Source organism: Neolamprologus multifasciatus, chromosome 3 (genome assembly GCF_963576455.1).
Source record: "Neolamprologus multifasciatus chromosome 3, fNeoMul1.2, whole genome shotgun sequence".
NCBI classification, from domain to species: domain Eukaryota; kingdom Metazoa; phylum Chordata; class Actinopteri; order Cichliformes; family Cichlidae; genus Neolamprologus; species Neolamprologus multifasciatus.
In genome coordinates, this window is record NC_140441.1 from 15826935 (window position 1) to 15849990 (window position 23056).

Below are 23056 nucleotides of genomic sequence, written 5' to 3' on the forward strand. Positions count from 1 at the left end.
GAAGTGAGAAAGGTGGAGCACTTAGACATCACAGTGAAGCACACTCCACTTCTTGATGACAAATGGCGACTAGATTGTGGCTCAGCACTTGATGTTCAGTTTACTGGCCACTTTACCTCAGCGATGTATCACCTGTGTTCACATTAAAGGATCAGAGTGGTTGTGCAGTTTGTGGTAAATGGGCTTTCTTTAAATGCAATTTGGGACGCAGCGATTCACAATAGAAGTCTGCGGTTGTCAGCCGCACTCCTGTTTTTGATGATAAGCTGCTCTCTGCAGCTTTTCAGCTGGCCGAGCGCCTCTCACGCAGCGGGTAGAAAAGAAAAGCTCTTGTGGTAATGTTGGCTCTCACCCCTGGGCACCTGCAGTCAGTGTTTTCTGGATGGATCAGTATATCTGTCAACTTCTCTCCAGCAGAGCCTATTCTTACTCTTTCCATTGCTGCAGGGGGAAACATAGAAAAAGTTCATGTTCGATCAAAGTCTGGGAATGAAGAAAAGCTTTTCTGGGACTTTATATTTTAGATGATGGGGAAAATACAGCTGCATCATGGGCTGTTGTGCTCAATCAAAAATATAATGCATCATTTGCATGCAATGTGGAAATCTGAGGAGCAAGCCACTGCTCTTACTGCCTCCAGCTGATATGGAGACTTTTAATGTTATGTGTGTGCAAATTTGATCTTCGGTTCCTTTTGAATTTGTCCGCTCCACCCGGTTGACCGATTTTTGACACGAAACCCCCCCCCCCAAAAGAGTTTTATTGTTGAAAAGCGATCAGTCTAATGAGCACCACTGACCGCCCAACAATTAGCCAATCATCACTGTGAGTGGGACTGACTGTTATTTCAAGCTGTTCTCATTAGATGCAGGTGGATACGATAGTCTTCAGTGGACAGGGGAAACTATATCTGCAGTTGCCACAGAAATTAGACAGCAGAGTAGAGAGTAAAGTAGCTGCAAAAATCAAGGTCACATTTCTTTCAGTATGACTTCAGCTGCCTACAGTATGCATACAATTGGATACAAATACGTCGCAATCTGAACGTAATGGTCTCGCTGCAATAGGACATCCTGATATTTCTTGTTTAAACAGTGTCCTAGTGTTGGTAGAAAAGCACACCTGATGTCAGACTGAAATTGGAAATTGAAATCTGTAGGGAGTTGGTAGTTCTGTCTCATATCAGGGGAAACTCTCTGCAGAAAAGAGATCAAGTGAACTCTTCTCGTAGGCTCGAGGGTGCTTCAGAGAAGAATGACGTCAAATCATCCTGCATTAAGGCTACAATTACTTAAACAATGCAGATATAGCACAGTACTATGGGAATGAATGTGATCATGCTAAGTTGTAGAAGATAGTATTTTAATAGGACCCTAAAGGCTGTAGCTATGGTAATATAATTTAAGATTAGGGTGGTTTTAATTAAGAATTTAGTTCGCTGTGTGATATTCATTAGATCTCATGATTCTTAATTAACATAAGATATTGCAATTACTGAATAAATGCTGTAGTTAGAGTTGCCTTCAAACAAGCCTTCTGAATAGTATAAATCTGCTCTTTGTTCTCTTTGTTTAGACTCACCCAAATATCTTGTAAGATTTCAGTGTTTTCTGTTGTATTCATTCCATCCCCCCATGTCCTGACCAGCTCATTAAATTAAACATTACTCCTGGTGAGAGTTTTGCTGCCTGCGTGTGGACTTGTATTGTAGTGATTTGTTCCACACTTCAAATTCTACAATGTTGGAGAGGCCTTGAGAGTGATCTGTGATGGACTTGCAGGCTTGTAGGAAAATATATAGGTTTTAGCTCAGTGTTTGGCAGCAACACAGTGTACTTGAATCAAGTGTGAGTGATGTCAGCGGCACTTTACCAATAACCAACATGAGCAGCAGGCCATCTGTTTACCAGAGAAATAGTGGAGTGACAAACATTGTGTCAGTGCAATTTGTGCTTGTTCCTTGTGTGACCTGAAGCTATCTGGTGTAGTTCATATAATGTAGTGCTTCTATCTATAATTACAGAGAGTTCAGGAGTGTTTCTGTTTATCCGAGTTGCAGAGGTTCAAATCAACCATTAGAGGGTTTAAAAAGTGTGTGGGACCAGTAAAGATTGGGTACTTAAAATGGTTTTGATGGTTTTGGTGACCACCTTTATTCTTCAACACGACTCGAGCTCTCTTAGGCAATCTTTCTTGTTTCCCTTCATTAAGAATGGTTATTGAGAGCCAGCTTTCCACTTACATCATCCTTGATGAGGCTGCAGTGAACAGTAGAAGGACCAGGTGCATCTCTCAGGTCTTTGCCGGATATTTTTTCCTATTTCTTAAGAACATGATTTTCAGATGCTGTTCATCTGCTGTTGATTCTTACGCTTGCTATTTCTTATTTTGAGGACACACTGCACACCATGCTGAGCTATGCCAAGAGCTCTTTGGGAATCACCTTGTTGGTGCAAAAATACTGTTTTATGCCTGTCAAACTGTGTTATCTTTGGCATTTTTCATAGACTCAGCTAAAGAAAAAATGGGAGCAAATTGTGTTTTTGTGACAGCCTGCTCGTAACAAAGGGCCTAAAGATACAATTTAAAATTGGATCTTTGCTAAGTTGTCTGGTATGTATAGATACAGCACTGATTGTCATTGGTTTAGGTGGCTTTTGTATGTGTGAATGATTCATCGCTCAGCATTAAGTGGCTTACCAAACAAACAAACAAACAAACAAACAAGCAAACAAACAAAACTGGTCAAAAGTTTTAGAACACTCAAATTCTTCCATTTTGTAATTTACAATTATGAAGCTAAATGTCTTGTTGCATTCTGAAATGAAAACATAGTACAGATAAGCAATTGGAGTTAAATAAAAGTAACCATGGAATCAATTTATAGACCAAAATGAGTTCTAATCTTTTGACTCATCAAAGTAGCCACCTTTACAGATATAACACCTGAACACACCTGTGGCATTCTTCCTACAATAGAAATCAAATACTCTTCAGAAAGGTTTTTCCATATCTGTTGCAGAAGTTCCCATAAATGTGTGGCACTTGCAGGTTGCTTTGCTTTTACTCTTCTGTCCAGTTCATCCCAAACCAGCTCGATGGAGACCGTGCTGGCCGCTCTGTGTTTTCAAGCTTACCATCTTGTGCTTTTTGCTGAGGTAGTTCTGGCATAGTGTGGACTTATGTTTAGGGTCATTATCTTGCTGTAGGATGAACGTCTGAAAACTAGGCACATACCAGAGGGTATTGCATGGTGCTCCAGAATGCTGTGGTAGTCGTTTTGGTTCAGGGTGCCTCTCACTCTGTACAAGTCACCAACCATGGACCCAGCAAAACACCCCAGACCATCACGCTTCCTTGTCCATGTTTGACAGTTGATGCCACACACTGTGGAACCGTCCTTTCACCTACCCGATGGTGTACAAAGATCCTGCGTAGTGAACCGAAGATTTCAAATTTTGATTCATCAATCAATAATACCTTCTTCCAGTCTTCAGTAGTCCGATGGTGGTGTTTCATGGTCCAGGCAAGCCTCTTTGTCTTATTCTGATATCTTAGCAACGGGTTTTTTGCTGCAACTCATCCTGTCAAACAGCTCGAAGTCTTCTCTTTATAGCTGAAACTGAGACTTGCTTACTACGACCATTATTAAGCTGTGCTTGAAGATGTTGTCCTGTGAGCTGCCTATCATGCATTATTCCTTAAGACCACTTTTAAAAAAATAAAAAAAGTCTGGCTCAAGCTAAACATAAAGGAAGGGTGTGCTTAAAACTTTTGCACAGTACTGTAAGTTAGCTTAGCCTGTGCCAAAAAGAAATCTTAAAATGCAACAATCTGACATACTTAGGCCCAACTAGAGTTTATGTTGTAAATGTAGACATATATTAACTGTTATACTGACAGTTGTCAGCTGTCAGTAGATGTCCGCTCCCATTTTGAGCGGACATCCATGCGTTTACTTGATTTATAACTTTTAGTGTTAATTTCGACTGCAGTTTAGTTTTGGCTTTGCGTTACAAGCCCAAATAGAAGTTTTATGTCTGTCTTAGTCAAATAGTAAACACTCAATTATGTCTGATCTATCCATTGTGTAGTGTTACAATATTCAGTGTAGTTTAACGTTTGCAGCTCGTCCCTGGTTTGTGGAAAATGACAATTGAGCAACCAAAGCACATTTTTCACCCGTAACACAATTACAGTTGTAATGCTCAAGGCCTTTTCACAAGTTAGAAAATACAAATAGTAAAGAAGAAATATTATGTTGTTTGTTTTTCCATTATTAAACCATTTAAACAGCATTATGCCATTATTAACGATGGCTCTGTGCACTCATGAACCATAAGATTGCGTATCTAATCTTGTCCTTTTACTGCTAAAGCGGCTTTAAAAAGGAGCTTCAGCTTTTGTCGTTTTGCTTGACACAAAGTTATTAGCACCATTTAAGAGATTGTGTTTTCAAATTGAAATGCGACACTAGCGTTTTGCAGTTTAATGAAGCTAATAATAACTAGCTGGTGACTCGCAGCAAAGTCAGCAGTCACTGGCTGGAATTGACTGGCATTCACTTTTGTTGATTCAAGAACACTTTATTTTTTCAAAGAAAACCAAGACTTTTAGTCGTAAATGTGCCTTTATGTCATTGTCAACTGCATGTGAGCCAAATGAAAATGGAAAGCTTGACTCGATTAGCAATTTAATAAAGTAGTGAGTGCTTAGGTAATGGATGAACATAAAGAAAATACTTTGAAAGTTTTTTATTCATTATTATTCATCTTCTGTGTCTCCTGTTTCTGAAAGCAACAGTGCTACACCCCACAGGTACCTTGTAAATTATTCACCTAATTCAGACACTGTGCTAGTTCTCTGTGGCAATCTGACCCAGTAAAAAGTTTCAAAATACTTACTAAGTCCCTGAAATCTTTCTTTTTCCTCCAAGCACATATTTTTTTTATTCTTGCCTGTGGATTCTGTCTGCAAAGTCTGTGTGGCATTAGAGGGTGATGAAAAGTCCAAGGTCAGTGTCTGCAGAGTTTCTACACAGAGTAGACTTTACCAAAATAGAAGTATCTCTCTGTCAAGTGACCTGTAGAAACCTAGCCTCATTTTAAGCCTTAACTTATCTGAAACCTAAACCTGTCAGCCTGATGGACATATAATAATGAGAAAATATGGCTATCTGAGTTTTCTTGAGTGAAGTCACTGCTGTAATAAGACTGGAAAGGTTCGAGTTAATGACAGACTTTTGAGGTGGGAGAGCTTGGCATTGATAGATGAGTGCAATTGAGGTACAGTGTAGGCTAATTAGTGGAGGAGATGATGCACTCGACTGATCCTAATGTCATCACAGATGCTTAGCGTAGCCTGTCAGTCATAAATACCGACCTTGACATTTTCTTGCAGGATAACTCGCCGTCCTGAGCTCCACAGCTTTTTCTTCTCTGCCCTCCTCTTATATTGTAAATGACTGTTTTTTTTACTTTGTGTATGGTTTGTTGTATAATTTGGGGTACATTTCATGTTCACATATAGTATTGAAGAGATTTTATTAAGTATTAACTTCAAGCAAGGAGAAATCTTATAGTTGAGGCACATTTTTTCTTGGGTTTCAGCAGGGAAAATAATAAAAATCTGCACTTTGCACTTGTTTTGCTGCACTAGCAATGTCTTTTGTTCATTTAAAAAGAACAAAGAAAACAAAATGAATATTTACAAAATATAATACTTAAAAGTAAATAGTGGGAAAAGACAGTGAGTCTCCTTGGCTACAAGAGGGCTTCTTGTTGTTATCATTATTATTAGTATTATTGCTATATTGCAGAAGAGCTGCATTTACATTGTAATGACATAAAAGCATGGGATATACATGATACTTTTGGGAGAGATTAATGTTTCAGATTTAAATGCTTTGATATTGTTTTGATACACTGAATGAATAATGACTAACCAGACTTCACTGCCTAATTAAAGCAGCATTTGCCTTTTAGTATCATCTGTATTATCCTCAGCAGTACTTGTATCAACAAAGCAATGATTTCAAGAAGTATGTTTGTGTAGATTCTCAGACATCCAGGTCATGGAGCGTTTCACCTCTCATCCCAGCGACATCTAAAGGCAAATGATGGGGAGTCCCAGGTATTTAAACCCTGGTGGCGAGTTGTTGACCTAGTATTAATCATATGATTTCATGAAGTATCGTTCACTTTGATACAATGCATTTGTGTGAGAGGCTGCTACATTTCTGTAATTTCATCCAATGCAAGTAATGTAGGAAAATTCCAAAGTGCTCCTTTAAGCCATGACACTCAGTGTTAGGACTGTATTAAACAGTTTGTGTAGGGAGATGGTGAATCTGAGAGAAGGGGTTCACATTTGCAGAAACAGAAGACCAAATAGTTTTATTCTCATGTGTCCTGTCCTGTTACATGTGATGTTTGTGTTGTGACCTTTTGAATGTTTAAACTGCAATGAAAATGGATTTTAAATAACTTTAAATTGACTGAAATGTGGATTTTTAGCTGAAAAAGAGACATCACCATTCATATCGGCATGCAGAAAATCAGTCAGCCACGCTCAAACTTATAATAAATAATAATAATAAATAAATAATGAAAACCTGAAAACCACTGGTGAATAGACTCAAGAACTCTTAAACACATTTTTTCAGGTATGTAGTTTCTCATGTATTTCTGCTGTGAGACAGCTTTTCTCTTCTTTTACTGACAAAATAATTATTTTAACTATCATAATAAATTTTCATTTTCATTTAAAGATGATTAGTGGTTCTGGATTTTAGATACTGTTGGGGTATGCTGTGGAACAACTTGATGATTTAGCAGAAAAGACTTTTTCATTTCTTTTTCTTATGAAATGTACCCTTAATTATTGAGTCACTTGTCTGTTTGAAGCGCCCATTGTGTGCCATTAAAATTTCCCATTACTGTCACTTTTTAAAAAACGTTCAGTTACACATCACACAGCAGGGCTGTAATGTACTGTCATTGCTGATTCATTGAGGTGGATACTTTCCCCTTAATTCTCCTTTATGCCTCTCCTCCTCCTTGTGTGTGCCTTCTATCTCTCTATCTCTCTCCCACTCTCTCTCTCTTCTTCTTCTCCTCCTCCTCTTCACGGGCCAATCAGGCCACACCTCCATGGCAACCGTCATTGAGGGTAAAACATCCACAGATGGTGCTGAGTAGAGCGAGCAGTAGGCGCACTACGAGTGTGTGTGGGAGTGTGTGTTTGTTTGTGTCTGAGAGAGACAGAGAAGGAGAGACCCACTGGATAACCACTGTGTTGTGACTCCAACAGTAGTAACACAGAAGAAGAGCAGCAGAGTGTATGCTCAGAGGAGTTGGAGGAAAAGTCCAGAGAGGAGGGAGTGAGTGTTGGAAAGAAGTCCCTTCACCTCTCTCCAGAGAGCAGGAGGTAAAGCGTCGGTAAGCAAATATTAACGATCTGACAAAAGAGCACACTCCATCCCCGTGTCCGTGCTGATCAGACAGCCTTTACCCTGGAGCCGCGCAACAGACGAGCTGGGACACATACACACTTGCGAGTGGAGTCCCCCGTCACTTCTCTCCACTCACTCATGATCAACACTCCTGCCACACACCGACACAGAGGCCACGCTGACACAGCCAGAAGAGTGGGGCAGAGAAAAGGACACTTGCCCTGTTGCAAGACTTTGTCAAAGTGAAAGTCCTTCCTGGATTTTAACCCTGAAACTAGAGTCTTCCTTTTGTGCTGACCTTTCCAAGCATCCCCCCTTTACCCCACTGCAAAGATGAGCTGCAGGAAAAGATGCAAGCGTGAGATCTTCAAGTTCGCACAGTACCTGTTCAGACTCATCACAGGCACGCTCAACACCGGTAAGACTCTGACAGGCGTCTTTGCTGCGGTTCTCTTAAACCTCCGCCGATTTTTGTATTTACATCTAAGCAGTTGTGTTCTACTTCTCCTCAACATTTTCATAAAAATTTTCTTCTTTTTTTTTTTTTTAACGAAGTCCAAATTGGACACATCCACCTTGCGTAACGTCAGCACCATGCAGTATTTACATTGTGTATACATTTACAGCAGCAAAGCCCACTTGAGGATTTCCAGACTGGGGTTTGGATTTATCGCTTGCTCTCCATCATAATTTGTTTGACTGTGCGCGCATGTTAAAATGTGCACAGAAGGACAGAATATAACCGGAGGCAAAGGTGAAGCCATTATAGTGGAAAGAAATGTAATCAAACATCTCATGCAATACAGGAACAACAGTTTTTTTTATGTATTCAGGATTTGACTCGCTGGTTCTGACAGCTCAGCGTTGCAGTCCTGTTTTCTGCATCTTAACAATTTTAAGCAGCGTTGAATACAACATATTGTTATTTCGGGTTATCCTGTAATGTGATGTCAGTCAATTAAAAATAATGTGTAGCAGTATGTTTGTTCCAAATCCTTACGAGTCCTTTCTTGAAAATGAAGTTGTTGCATTCAGTGTGCACAAACACCACCAATCATCAGTAGTTCTGGACTTATTGTGCTGCAAAGCCTAATATAGTTTGGCTTCTTTTTGGATCCGTGCACACAGACCAAGAGCTTTTCTAATAAGCAGGATAGTAAATCAATGGCTTTAACTAGATTAAATCATGGATTATGGTGGATTACCAGCAGATTACTCCATGAATTGTTCAATAAAGGATAAAGGTTACCAGCAGCAGAGTATACTGATCGTTGAACATATTGCACATTATGCATCAAACGAGCTCTGAATTATTCACAGCTATCATTCGAGAGTTGATTATTCTTGGACTTTACAGTGGCATGTGCGGTTTGTGCACAGATGATGTGACAACACTAATAGCATACATTGACACCCTTGCCTTGTGTGTCTCCTGTCTGGTTTTTTTATTAACTGAGCTCCTGTCGAGTAGGTTGTTGATTATCACACCGCAAGGTGCTAAGCCCCGGAGAGGTGCTTCTTGAACATGCTAATGAATTACAACATGATTCTGAACATTTAAGACTATTTTTACTTCTTGGAGCCACTTCAGTTCTTACAGTGTGTGTTTAGTTAACGAACTGAGCTGAGCAAAATGAAGCTGCTAACATGTGGCCTATTTTCTGCGGTGTCCTTGACCTTTGAGACAGCAGGAACAAGTCGGGAGGAAGGGAGGCAGCTACAGAAGAGTCACCTTGTCGATGGGGTCAACTATAAAAGGAGTAGATGGTTTCAATTTTCCAATCATAGCAATGAGTACGGGCTTGTGGCTGATGCAAAGGTTGAAGAAATCCATCTACAGTATAAGCCCAGAGGAGTATGCTGTTGGTTTCCATGGCCACCAGCATGTTGCTGAGGTCAGACTGCAATTCCCATTTGGTAATAACACGATTAGTGTATATTCTGGAGTAATTTACCTTCATGTCCCCAAAGCTTTGGCTGGTAAAATGCAGCATTGCTTTGTTTGTTCATGTGTAAAACTGTGTTCTTAATTGTTAGTGTTAGTACTTGTTAATTATTACTCATGTAAAATGCATGGCTAGACGTTATTTCCCTTTGGACCCGGGTAATTACTGTAAATGTGCTGAGCCAGAGGAAGATACTTTGCTCAGTCAAATCTCGATATTATAGTTAAATATTGAAATCCGCTTTAAATTACACATGTATGTTGGGGACACATACACACAGCATTCAATTAATGGAATATGTGTTATTACACATATATTGATTCAGTTTTGAAGTCCTCATTCGAAGCCACCACATTTTCCCTATTTCAATTCCTTAAGAGAATTCTGGTTGTTTATCTCCTCCCACCTGTACAGATAATGTCTGCATGTCAGCACCTGGAGCTTAATTCCTCGAAAAAAGATATTACATGTATGAGGTTACAAAACCCAATACCAGTAATTTATTAGCCAGTTTCCAGTTGGTTGGGTCCATTTCTCTATGAACACATTGTATCAACTCATCTTCCACAGACTTCACTGCAGATTAATATAAATGGAGCTTGACCAGAGCGAGGCTGGCTCGGCCATATTTGGATGACCAGGGGAGGAGACTGATAGATGGAGTCAGTTAACAGGCCAAGGGGTCTTAATTGAGATGTTCATTGTCCTAGAAGAGACTCACAGTCATCGCTTCATTTGGTCATTTTGTTGCCAAGGACATCATGGATACATAGAGTAGGTGGAGGGTAATGCGCATGATGTAAGAGGACAGGGCTTTTCAGATGTTTGATGTCTGCAGTGAGCATCTGCTGTCCGCAAAAGCCTTTTTGTTAGTATAGGTCTCTGAAAAAGATGTATTATCATTAATGTGAAGTTCCACTCCAAAGAGAGTTCCTTTGATATCTGCAGTGAGCGCAGGACATAGTTTATTAAAGAAAAACAGAGCATACAGTATAAAACATGCTGTACATATAAACTGTTTAAGAGGCCCACCATTCGTATTTGTGCCACCACCACTGCAGCGCAGCAGGCGTTGAATTTTCCAACTGTAGAGGGGAAACAAATCACAGATGCACAGCTTTTCTGAGGTTATAAATCCAAACAGCAGTGTCAGCACATGCTCAATAGTGTGAGAGGCAGAAAGTTGTTGGCTGCTCACACCAGGGGAAATCTTCATCTCCTTCAACATTTCCATTTCAGCCACTGTGACAGATGAGCAGGGAGAGCTACAAGTCCACCATCAGTATGTGTCACAGGTTTATTTATACTGATTACCTTCATGTAGCACATTTTCAATGTCTATTAATTTTAGAGTCAGTACCCGTGGTTGTGCACTGGGACATTTTAAAGCATATATTTTCCCGCTTGTATTTAGCTGGATTGCTTTGCAGAACACAGTAAATCTGCCATTTGCTTCGGAGCAGATACTTTTTTGGAATCTTTCACCGCATCGTCACGGTTCGCTTCTTCCCTCAGTGTCTGGCTGTCAGGCGTCCCAGCATCTGTGATGCATCATCCTTTTCTTCTCATCAGGACAAGCTCACATGCTCGTAACCGATTCCAAGCATATCGTTTGACATCACAGCACATGCCCTCCCAACCTCTCCTCTCAACCTTTTGTGCGATAAAACTTGCTTTCTCTGCACTGCTACTGCGTTGATGAGCCATTAAGCAGCTTGCATCATTTTAATTAGGTTAATTCGGCTTGTCAGTGTGCTTAGCGGAGACGAATATTTTATATATAAGTGTTTATAAACTTTCTGATGATTTTACAGTTTGGATGTTGTGACCTGCTGTGAATGCCAAACATGGGTACAAAGATTTTAGAGATCATCTTTTGCCGTTTTAAATGACCTGTATGCATAAAGAAGGTTTGACTTGACACCGCCAGTGCAGTGCTATGTTTTATAGTTGTGATATAAAATAATTCATTTTTCGCTTGTGCCTGTGACAAGGCTCTTCACTTCTATCCTCTTATTTTTGTAAGATTCAGGCCAAGCCAAATATGAAATTTTGCATTTGATTATCACTACTTTTCTCGGCTGTCAGAGCACAGAAAAGAGGGGCAGGCTTATGATGCTCACTCTGCCCCATCGGTTGTGGAAGCAGTGCTTAATTGGACTAGCCTCTTCATGATTTGAAAGAGCAGCGCACGGCGGGGTTTCAACAAAATCTCCTAATGCTGTCAAATTAAGACTTAATTTGTTCTCACGTTATTTTATTTGTGTAAAACCTCTTCAGTTGCAGCGTGACTGCGACGTCAGGGGCATCAGGTTCAAAGATGGCACATGAGACACCTTTTGGTTATGTAGTGTGCAAAGTCATCAGCTGCACGTGGTTTCGTTCCCACTGTTGATCCAGGAGTTTATTACACTAACCTCTATGTTTGCCCAGACTGCACTGATGATTTATGGTTCATTGTGGGAGTATTCATGGGCGGAATATAAGAACATTTTTATCCTCGCGCAGACATAAACGTTTGGCCTGAATCAGAGAGTTATTTGAATGAGCCTCACGACTGCAGTGTAACCAGTCACGCACAGAGGCGCCCACATGCTTGCCTCTGAAAACATGCACTGTTTAGTTTGGAGATGTTGCCTCTGCTTCTCAGATTATCATGTCTGGCTCATCTCCAAAGTAGTAGTCCCAACCAAACACCTTAAATGGTTCTTGCGGTTTCTGTGTGGAACATCAGGGCTTGAAACGTGTCCTTTGAGACAATCTTGTGGGGAACTTGTGTCGCCTTTTTGGGAAATCAACTTAGAAATGAGCTTTCTCGTCTGCTGTGTGGAATAATTTGTAGAACTTTTAAGTAAAAAATGCTAAAATCCAAAACCCCTCTGTAGCCTTTTTACCGATATAGTAACTACAAGTTAAAAAAGTGTTAATTGGTGACAAAGGCATCAAAATAAAAGATTTGTTCTGTTTGTGTTTGGAAAGTGTTCTGCTTCAGAGAAAACTCAGTCGATGCGGCCTTTGCAAGATGTTTAGTTACTCATCTAATCCATGGCCATACGACAATGCTGTCGACATTAATCTACCTGTCAGTATGCAGTTGTGAGCACGTGTGTGGGGGCATGCCCAGTGATGCGAAGGCCCTTCTTTGTTTCCCTCTCTTTGGTTTCCTGACAGATAGTGGCAGGTCATGTTCCACCTGTCCCATGAGGACAGCACGTTCAAAGCGCATAATCCCTGACCAAACACTGAATATTTGATACCCACAGGCAGGTTGGTTTGGCATCACATCTGTGCAACAGTGCCTGCTCTGGAGACGCCAGACTGTTTTACTTCTTGTACATGAAGACATTCACTATAAGAGGGTGTTTAGAGATCATTTCTGATAGAGAAACCCAAATATTTCTGGAAGTTTTAAGCCTGCATGTTCCACAAATTACTAGAATTGTTACAAAACTACCAAAAAATATACAAATGTGAAATATCAAATATAAAAAAAGAGATTTTTTGTCTCTCATAGAAGGATGATGCAGCTTTTTAAAACCTTTTTTCAAAACCTCACTCGCTAAAGGCCTTTTCTGAGCGAGGAAAAGTCCAGACAAAGCACTTTTTTAGTGCCCAGCATTAAAGCCGTGCATGTATCTGTTGAACATTTCTTTGGGGCTTGGACAGGCGGAACAATAACAGATGGAAAACCATGTTATATAATGTCTCTTTCACACCCACTGCATTATCGTAGCATCTGCTTGATTCACCTGACAAGCATCTGGTTTGAATCACGAACATAGATGTCATGCAAGATGAGATCATGAACTTCCGTTTTACTCACACAAAATATAATCCTCAAACGATCTGTGTTGAAAGTTCGGTTCTGATGATTCTTTTGAACTGTCCATCTAGTGTGTAAAATTCTTGGGCAAATCCCTCAAAGCACTTGCAACTTTCAGTGCACCTTTTGCTCCTGGATTTTTACAAATATGCAGATGGAAACCAATGGTTGCGAGATGTTTAACACAGCGAACAACAGATTTGGACAATTGTAGAATCCAATCGAATCATCTCTGCCAAGCTTCTTACATAACTGGAAGAAGAGAAGACGCATCAGGTTCATCCAGTAACAGGTTTCTGTCAAACTTGAAGCGTAACCTTTCACCATGACCCCTTTCTTAAGGTTCACTCCCTTTTGGCGAGAGCAGACGGAAGATGTTTAACGGTGATACATCTATGCGTATCAGCTTCCTGGCAGGTACGTCCTGCTGTCTCTCCGTTACTCAGTCCCTGCCTACTTCTGGTTTCTGGTTTCTGTTGCTGTGTTGCTGTCCAGCACCAGAGCAGCACAGATTCTTTGGCTCATTAGAGCAGTACAAACAGTGCTTGGCTTGAGAACTTACAGTTGGTGTCCTACAGTAGCTAAGCACCAGCTCAGTCCACCCAGATCCTCCTCTGCCTGACTGAAAATGAGTGAGTGTCTGTCAGAGTGCTGCTCGACAATCTGGCCTAGTGTTATGTAAAGCAGAAGAGGGAGAGCGTCTTCGCTGTCGTGAAAGTATTCTTATAGTGAAAGTATTCTTTGACCTTGCTATTGTCGAGGCTATGGCTGGAAAATAAGTAGCACATGAATTATTAACATTTCAAAACTATCCCCATGTCCCCGGCGGATCGTTTTGGCCCCATAAAAGCCAGTAAAACACACATTTGAAAGCAGGTGCAGTCATTTAAACAGCGCTGTTGGTGCGTTAGCAGAGAATACCTCTGTCCTTCACCAGCCCTGGATCTGCTGATTAATTACTAGAGCTAATTAGGCAATGATGAGCTTGTCACTATAATATCGCCATCGCGACTGAAAGAGTGATTAAACCTTGATGTGTACAGGGGATCTAGTCAAAATTGAAATTAATGTATTTAGTTTTTGACCTTTCTCTATTCCCCATCCAAATCTGGTTTGGATGGAGAATCCAATTGAGGTTTTGCTCAAATGAAATACAGGGCTGTTAAGGCAACCTGACACAGTAGTTGTGGTTCTGGTGCTCCTACACCACTGCTACACCCTCCGGATCGCCCGGATGGCGTTCCTCTTCATTTGTCTCCATTTGCATTCGACATTGGCCCGTGTTTCTCCTGTGCCGCTGTCCTTTTGAAGTCACCCTTCCTACAGCCAGAGTAATCAGGTTTTCCATTTGCGCTAATGTTTGTAAACGAGAGTCCTTCTGAGTGGAAAGAATGGCCGGGCTATTTTTAGTAGCGCGTGCATGCTTCGGTTACAAATTCCTGCATGAGTGCGTGTTCAAAGATTTGAGCTTTCATTCACCTCCGTGACTAGGAGATCATGAGAAACTGAATCTTTGGTGGGTCGTTTTCATGTTTAAGCTTCATACTGTAAAGACGGCATGTAAGTAGAGCAAAGCCAAATAGCACTGAAGAATGTAAAAATACCAAACTACGCCCTTTAAAACATTCGCTATTAAGAGCAGTTGTAATTTGTTTGGTGTGGATTTGTTTCCCTCGTCTGTTGTTGTTATCACCACCTCAGAAGATTGTTCTATTAACCCTGGGCTCTTTCTCCCTGCTCTGACTCTTCTTCATGTGATCTTTGCTATTGTTAACTTAAATTAAAAAGTTTTCTCCTTTCTCTGTTGTCACCATTTTTTTTCTTTGCTGCTTCCATCTCTGTGTCCTAACTTTTATCTCCTCTCTCTCCCTCTTCCACGTGTAATCACTTAATTTTAAGGATCTTTGTTTCATATGTTTCCAACTGCCTGTTGCCTTGGCTGCGTTTTAACAAAAAAAACTGAACCTGCCCCAGACGCTCCGCAATACAAGAGACAATGTCCTCTCCACGCACCGTTAGCTGGCAATTATTGGGACTGCAGCACTGCTCCAGCTCGCCAACCAGGACAAGAAAATCAATACACCTCTGAGGGTCGGAGTGAAGACTCCAGGGAAACAAGAGCAACTTAGCATCATTAACACGCGCTTATTTCTTCATGCGCATCTACTCTGTGATTGTAATTACAATGTTCACGAAAGTAAAAGTAGAAGCTTTAGTATTGAACGCTTGATGTTTTATTAAGAGACCTTTCTTGCTGCAGTCACGAAGGAATTGGGGGCTTTTGTGTGTGTGTGTGTGTTCTCATGTTTCTGTGCTTTTTTCACATTTCATTTTCCTGAAGCGTAGATCCACTGATGAAAATGACTGCTCTCAAATGGTTTTCATGTCTCCTTTGATTGGTTGCAGATTGAAATTTCAAACAGATCAATCTCTCTCACTCTCACTTGCGCAAAATGTCACACGGTTGAATAGACAGAGGAAAGAAAAAGACGGACACGAGGCCGGATGTAAATGACGGCCCGTTACTTCTGCAGTTTCTGACACTTTTTTACTATGATCGTTGCCGTGCTCTCTCTGTGACTCGTGATCAAAGTTGAGGCGAGGGCGTAATGTCTGAGGGTGTTATTAGTGTCGCGAGCATTGCTGTTCGGTGTTATTTTCTTCTGCACTTTTGGACAGGAAATAATAATGTTTTACAAATATTACAGGGGAGGTTTTTGTTTCAGACGCCAACATAATGAACTGCATTAAAGCAGGGAGTGTAAGCAGTGTTTAACTTCTAAATTACACACTTTTACATTCTTTCATTGCGGGGCCAAATTGCTTCTCATGTTGGTGCAGCATTGAGTTAAAGTCAGCATGTTTTTCCTCCCTAGCTGGCACATGAGACACACACACACACTGTATCTACGTGCAATCATGCCAAGAATGTGTGCACCTTGCAGCTATATGGGCATGTGATTTACAGTAGACTTACAGTTTTGAAACGGATGATTTACGGTGGAATTATTACATTACCTTGTTGCGTTGTTTGCTTTTCCACACTGGGATTATTTCTGCACACTGTAATCAAATCGTTTGCATAATTTCATTTTTAATTTGAATAGCCACAGCTGCTTCAGAGCTCATGCAGACAAATGAAATAACTTAATGACTTTCCGGCTCCACCGTGCAGGCGCTCAGCTTTGTGTTGCAGGCTCCAGAGGATAAAGTGGCGTTGTGTGACCAGAATTTTGCTGCCCGTGTTCAGCGAGCGTTGTATGAGCTCTTTAGTCAAGGGCACTAAAACCTGGACGGACATTACAGTCTGGTCCGCAGGAGACAAGGCTGCGGCGGGGAGTGTGCGGTTGCCAAGATCGAGCCCAGATACATCCACGCCCCCATCAAGTCCCCACACATCTCACACATCTGTTGTAAAACGGTGTAATGACTCGCTCTCTCTGGCGCAGCTTGTCGTGGATGGCCATGCAGAAAATGGAGCTCCTTCTCCATCATTCTGTAGACAGATCCCCCCCCCCATCCCGACCAACACCACCCGCCACCCCCACGGGTCCCATTACTTACCAGGCTAACTCTGTGTCAACACCAGGCAGGTGTAAACAGAATGGATCTCAGCCGTCTAACATGACTGTTAAAGCATAATCAGGGAGCTCACATTGCACCGCCAGAAGAAACTAATTAATTGATAAATTAGCCAAGTGAGCCAAGTAATGTGTTTTAGTTTAACTTGCGTGTGCTTCATTAGTCTTTGTAAGGTTAGCTGCAGAGTCCTGTGTGTCTTAGAGCCTCATTCACACTTGACTGTGCTGTCCAGATAACAGCGAGACTGTCGTCTGTGTGCGTCTTGCATGCAACCTTACGCTACAGGCATGCCTTTCACTCCGTTTTCCTCTAGCTGTCATTATTTTTGAAATCCATCGAATTTGACTTTTTCGATGACGATGACTTATTACAATATTTCTGTCATCACTAACACCGCTCTTTGTCATAATTCTGGATAGGGCTCCCTCAACAGCAGCCGTCATCTGGTGGACTCATCTGACCTTAAAACAGCGATGCACACTCCCACATCTTAAATTTGACTATAAAGCTCTCTCAGATAAGTGCTGAACAGCAGCTTTATAGACCACCAGTTGAGTATTTTGTGTGCCAGATTGATCACAACATCTTTAATCTTTGATGATTCGAAAAGTCCGATTCTTGCTGTATTTTTAGCCATGCCTGCCAGTAAGAGAAGTTGGCAGGAGCTTTCCTTTCAGCATGACACTGCAGAATACTTTGAAAACAGATTAAATGGTGGCAGCTCACCGAGTGACTGTAGTGACGGGGAAGGGAAGTGATGCACAGGACTCCGAGCAACCGAGCATCCTACAGAGCATCTTCTGTGGAAGCAAGACATCGTTTAGAATTTGTCTTCAGTCTCCTGCGGTTTCCACGCACTGCTGAAACTGTCTCAAATTCAATTTAAATGCAAAGCAACAGAACAAAAGGTATTTGTGTTTGGCGTTTACAGTGCTTCTGCCCCAGCAATCACACAGCTCGGGCCCGAGCAGCTAAGGCCTATCTCGTCCTGTGCACTGTTTCACAGATCACCCTGACCATTCTGTTGCCTCTGACTGGCTGTTTGATGCATTGGATTTGTACCTAATAAGGATGGATTACCTTTCCGCTCTTGTCACTTCTTTTCTGCAGCCTATTTTCCCTCCTGCTATCTTCTCTGATTAAACTGTGCCCCTCCCAAGGAAATCTGTACCTATTCTTCTGACATGTTGTTCTGTTTTAAGTGATTCCAATGTAACTTTCAGCCTTCTAAGAGATCTGCATTATAAATAATAATAATATTACACGACAGAGATGATTAATCACAGTCAATTTTCTGGGGAATAGTTACATTGGTTTAGTAATAGATGGATCAGTTGGATGATTTTGATTCACTTATCTGAAAATCCATCATTGCAAAACCACAGATGGATTTTTATAGTGGAAAGGACTACCTTACCCCCAAATGCAATATGGGCCTTTGAATAAACTTAACCTTATTTGCACTTATTTGAATGCAATGTTTCCTGCCTGACTAGAAATAGGCAGACCATCTCTTATGGTAAAAACATAGCACTGTGGAAAAGCTCTGAACATGCCGCTCATTTCTTCATATGTTGCTTCCAAGAAGCCACACTTTTTTGTAAGCAAAGTGTGGTTTTGAGCACTAACTCACTGACTATTGGCTGCTTTTTCACTCATTCCACCTCATGTACCTGGCCATCTTCACTTTTTCAGTTTTTGGGTTCATTTCTGTATGTTACACCACTTAACACTGACCTATGATTCACTGAGGCATGCAAGTGGCACTTAAGTGAGGGGATAGAGTAAATATAACAGTTTGGTTGATGCAAAAGACCTATTAGCTGAAACATTGGTGTGTTTCTAACAAATTCAATGAAACAGGACAAGATAAAACTATTTACAGCACATGAACAGTATCTAAAAGGCGTGTCCTTAAGAAAAAGAGAAAAGCCAGGTCCTGGGTAAGCCATCCAGTCCTTCAGTTGATCCATCTACTGTCCACTGAAACCTCATCAGAAATGGTCTCAGTGGAGGGGTGGCTGTCAAGAAGCCATTTTAAAGGAAGTGAATCATGGAGGATAGATGAATCCAAGTTAGGAATGCTGGGTACAAATGATCAGTTCGGAGGGAGTCAGGAGAGACGTACAACAGTGAACATCTTCTGTGCAGTCAGAGGAGGCTCTGTCATGGTTTCAGCCAGCGGTGTTGGAGATCATGTCAAAATTGGTTTTGATCCACTATGCAATACAACCTGGAAAACAACAGATTTGTTTTCACCATGATAATGATCCCAAACAAACCAGTGTAGATTAAAAACAAACACATAGTGAAACCATATAGAGATTGACAGACCACGTGACTTTCGCGCATTGCATGCTGGGTACTCGTGGCAAAACAATCCAAGTACCGCATCAAATGCAAGCATTTGCAGCACCGCAAAACGTTCGTTCTCCGGTTCCAATACCTTCTTGCTTTTTCTTTGTCCCCCAAAAAAGTTATGTACAAAACGAAGGAGAACAATGCCGTACAAAGACAGACTTGATGAAAAGTCAAAGAAAAGATACGAGGAAAAAATCAAAGGAGTGAAAGGTTTAGACCCTTACGAGCACACAGAGGGACAAAAGACGTTAGCGTGCTGCCCAACTTTCACCACGCTCATATTTATAATTATACGGTTCTTGGAGTGAGTGCATACACTCATGAAGTTTAGTAACTTCAGGTCACTGCAACAAGCCCAGGTACAGTTTACCGACGGATGGGTACAGGACCTTGAAATGCACCGTGTAGAACGAAAGACCATCGTGCGTATCATAAGTTTACCAGTCTCACAAATCGTCTTCATAAATACACATTCGTTAACCGTTTATTAATAGGACCTTTGAGCTCAACGGTAATTAATTAGTAGTGGAAATAATTTCTGGTTCGCATTACAGAAATGTAGCAGTGACAATAATACTGTATGCTGTAATCGTACTGGGCAATTAGTGATACAAAAAAAAAAGAGTTTTACCCTGTGAATAAAAATATATGTTTTTGTCAATGTACCATGGTAATAACAGAAGCGAAACGCAATATTGTGTCAGGACAATTCACTATTTACGCACAATAAACAAAGGAGCATAGCGCGACCATTTCTGTTCAGCGCCAGACTTGCTTGTATCCTATATCACCAATTATGTCATGAAAAGTGACGTATTAACTACTACAAAACACTGACCTTTGTGGAAATGCTTGGAGCAGACTAACATGTGAGCTGGATGTTCTGGGACGTTATATTTGGTCTTTGAATGGCTGTAATCCAGGCCATCCGTCAGCTCTTTGTTACTTCGGAAACATGGCTCGAACAATTTCTCTTCAACGACGTAATCCGATAACAACCGATCTCTTTACCCGTCGGCTTTCCGTGGCTGTCATGCGACCGGCAATTGCAGTTAATAATACAACAGCTTCTTGCCATTTTTTGTGTTTCTTTTTATCGCTGTGTAATGTAATTTCAATTGAAAGCATGTGTGCGCTAGTACCTCTTGCCACGAGTTCCCAGAATCCTTTGCGGTTTTTACCCCTGAATGATGTCACGTTTTCAATCTGTATAGTGGAACATTATGAGTCATGGATTGGCCTCCCCAGAGGCCGGACCCCAACATTATTGAAGTGGTGAAATGAGGAAGACTTTTGCGCACTACTGTACCATAAAAGATGGTCAGCCTTTTTCTTTGATGGTATTTTTATAGTTAAACCTTCAATTAACGACTGTCCTCGTGAATGTGACGTCACGTTTGCATTATTTCTCAGAAACATTTCTCAGCTAAATATTATTAATATGCAGGTTTTGGTGGACAGCAGTGTGTTTCGGTTCTCTCACAGTTAAAGTGACAGACCACTTTATCCAGGTCACATCAGTTCAGATCCTGGTCGGTCAGGTCAGACGACTTGAGGACAGTGTAAACAGAGCTACTTTTTGGCTCAGTCTGCGACAATGACAACATCGCTGCCTGCTGTATTGCTGGGCATTCAGACCAAAATGCAGCTGGTTGCTTGGGCACGGGGTTTCACATTTAACGATATTCATTAAGAACAAACAAAGACAACAAACAATAAGTTGTATGTTGTTCAGCCTGGGGATTGTAGAGCTGTTGTTTACAGCTCTAATCTCTTCCGGTCTGTGGATAAAGGTGTAATCTGAGCTTTGCTAGAGTAAATAGAGTCGAGTCGCTGGAGCAGAAATGGAAAAGCTGAAGGAGAAAATAGAGATGGTCACAAAGCAATATTTGCTTCCTGCATTTCCATTCTCGTCCTTTGTGAAATGTATCACTTGATGCCAGGGACTGAGCCAGAATGACTATTCTCAGAAGTGTCCATTTTGTTGCCGAGAAGCCAAACGATGTGCCAATGTTAACACAGAGAGAACACAGTGCAAGAATGTGCTTTTAATTCATTTTCATCTTATCATCTAGCTGAGTTACATTTGAACTAGATTTCAACAAAGCCTAAAAAAACAACAACCAGGGAGTATCAATCCTTCATAATACTTAAGATAAGACAAGATAATTTATTTTTAAAAACAGACATGGTAGCAGAGAAAAATATGAGTTTGAACACAGCCTCTGCAAACTTCAGGGTTAGTGAGAATCAGTTAGAGGTGACATGTGAGATGCATTAATACGAAGAGAAAATACTTATTTGACAAACTTTTTAACAGCTACTAGCTGCACGCTGCACCTAGCTTATTGGAAGAAAAAATCACATTATGCAAGGCAACTTTATGATTAAGTGCATAATCATAGTGAATGCTCATTACAGTGAGCGTTCAAATAGCAGCTTGTGTAGATTTCTTGATAGAGCCAGCATAAAATAAGTATAGTCATTGGTTTGATCTCAGAAAGAAGCCAACATGTGGTCTGGTGTTCTGAGCATATGCAGCCATTAAACAGAAATTTAGATGACGTTTGAATTAAGTTTAAGCAGTAGGGCGTCCAACTAAGTAGCAGCTAAGGGTTTTTTTCCCTCATTTTTCTCAATATACAGCTTTTAGATTTATCTTTCCATTTCTTCACTAAAAGATGCATGAACTTATTTGTGTGTCTGTTCTAAGCTGTAATATCAGGTGGGGTAATGTGTTAAAGTCTTTCCTTATTGTGAAAATCATAATTGTATAAGGTAAAATATCAAGCTTGAACTTCTCCCGCCTCTAATTGCGCCTCATGGATTTTTATTAGACTCTTACTTTTTCTTTGCTTTCTGATTTATAGACCATCACTTCACTTAAGCTGTCTGATGAGCTATGACTTCATACAGGGCAAATATTGAGAGCCAGTGTTGTAACAGTGGTTGCAACTGAGGCAGTGTTCTTCACAATGTGCTGATGGAAAGTGCTATCAAAGATAAGGGCCTCTTGTGGGGGAGGCTGATATTGTCTGTCAAGCATGGATAGTGGTGTGGGATTTCTCTGCCATGTTTCACACTGGTATTGTCTGTGTAATCAGACGCTCATGGGATTTGATTGGGTGTTATGAAAAGGGTTTGTTGCTAGCCGGTGGTTGTTCTTAAATCTCTATTGCCTGATTTTTATTTTTATTTTTTTACTGTACCCTGTTCTCAATTTAAAAAGTTGTAAGCCCCAGCAATTCTTTCACTTTGCTTGCTGTAGTATTTGTTGTCTTTTCTCATTTCCTGGTTTTAAGAGTCACGGTGTATTACTTTTCTTCATTGTGAATGTATTGAGCGGTGAAAAGCTAAGCTATGTAGCAGCTAAATGACAAAGAGATAACTGATGTTATTGACATATCTGTTATATAATATTAATATTTTAAATGCTAGTCTTTTTCCAGAACTTTACAATTTTTTTTACAGGTATAGCTATAACATTTTTAGGACTGTACCAATATCTAGTGATTTAGAGCAGTGTTTCCCAACCTGCCGCGGCACATAGGTGTCCCGTGAGAAATGATCAGGTGTGCCGTGGAAGATTATCTGGTTCCACTTGTTTGTTACTCTAAGCCAGCAGTCCCCAACCATGGACTGTTTTATGTCCGGCAATATTTTCACGGACCGGCCTTTAGGTGTTGCGGATAAATACAACAAAATAAAACCAGTACCGGTACAAAAGAGAGGAGATTTATTCATAACACATGGGACAAGACCCAGGGAAACCGAGTTAATGCTAAAACCCCTGAAAACCATGAATTTCACACCCGAGCCTCATCTCTCACTGCCCGGTACCGGGGGTTGGGGACCGCTGCTCTAAGTGACCAACGTAACGGTCAGAACAAT

The 23056-nt window shown here is 40.9% G+C and overlaps 1 protein-coding gene across 6 annotated transcripts in view; it reads left to right on the forward strand.

Moving 5' to 3' along the window:
- kcnip4a (potassium voltage-gated channel interacting protein 4a) overlaps positions 1–23056 on the forward strand; it is a 155611-nt gene that overhangs the window by 42207 nt on the left and 90348 nt on the right. The window contains exon 1 of one of the 6 annotated variants that reach the window (XM_085138698.1): positions 3936–7871. The exons of the other annotated variants lie outside the window; for them this stretch is intronic. Coding sequence (XP_084994824.1) covers positions 7787–7871 — 85 coding nt within the window. The 5' untranslated portion in view covers positions 3936–7786. Of the gene's footprint in view, positions 1–3935; positions 7872–23056 lie in introns of those variants that run through there. 6 annotated transcript variants of the gene reach the window in all.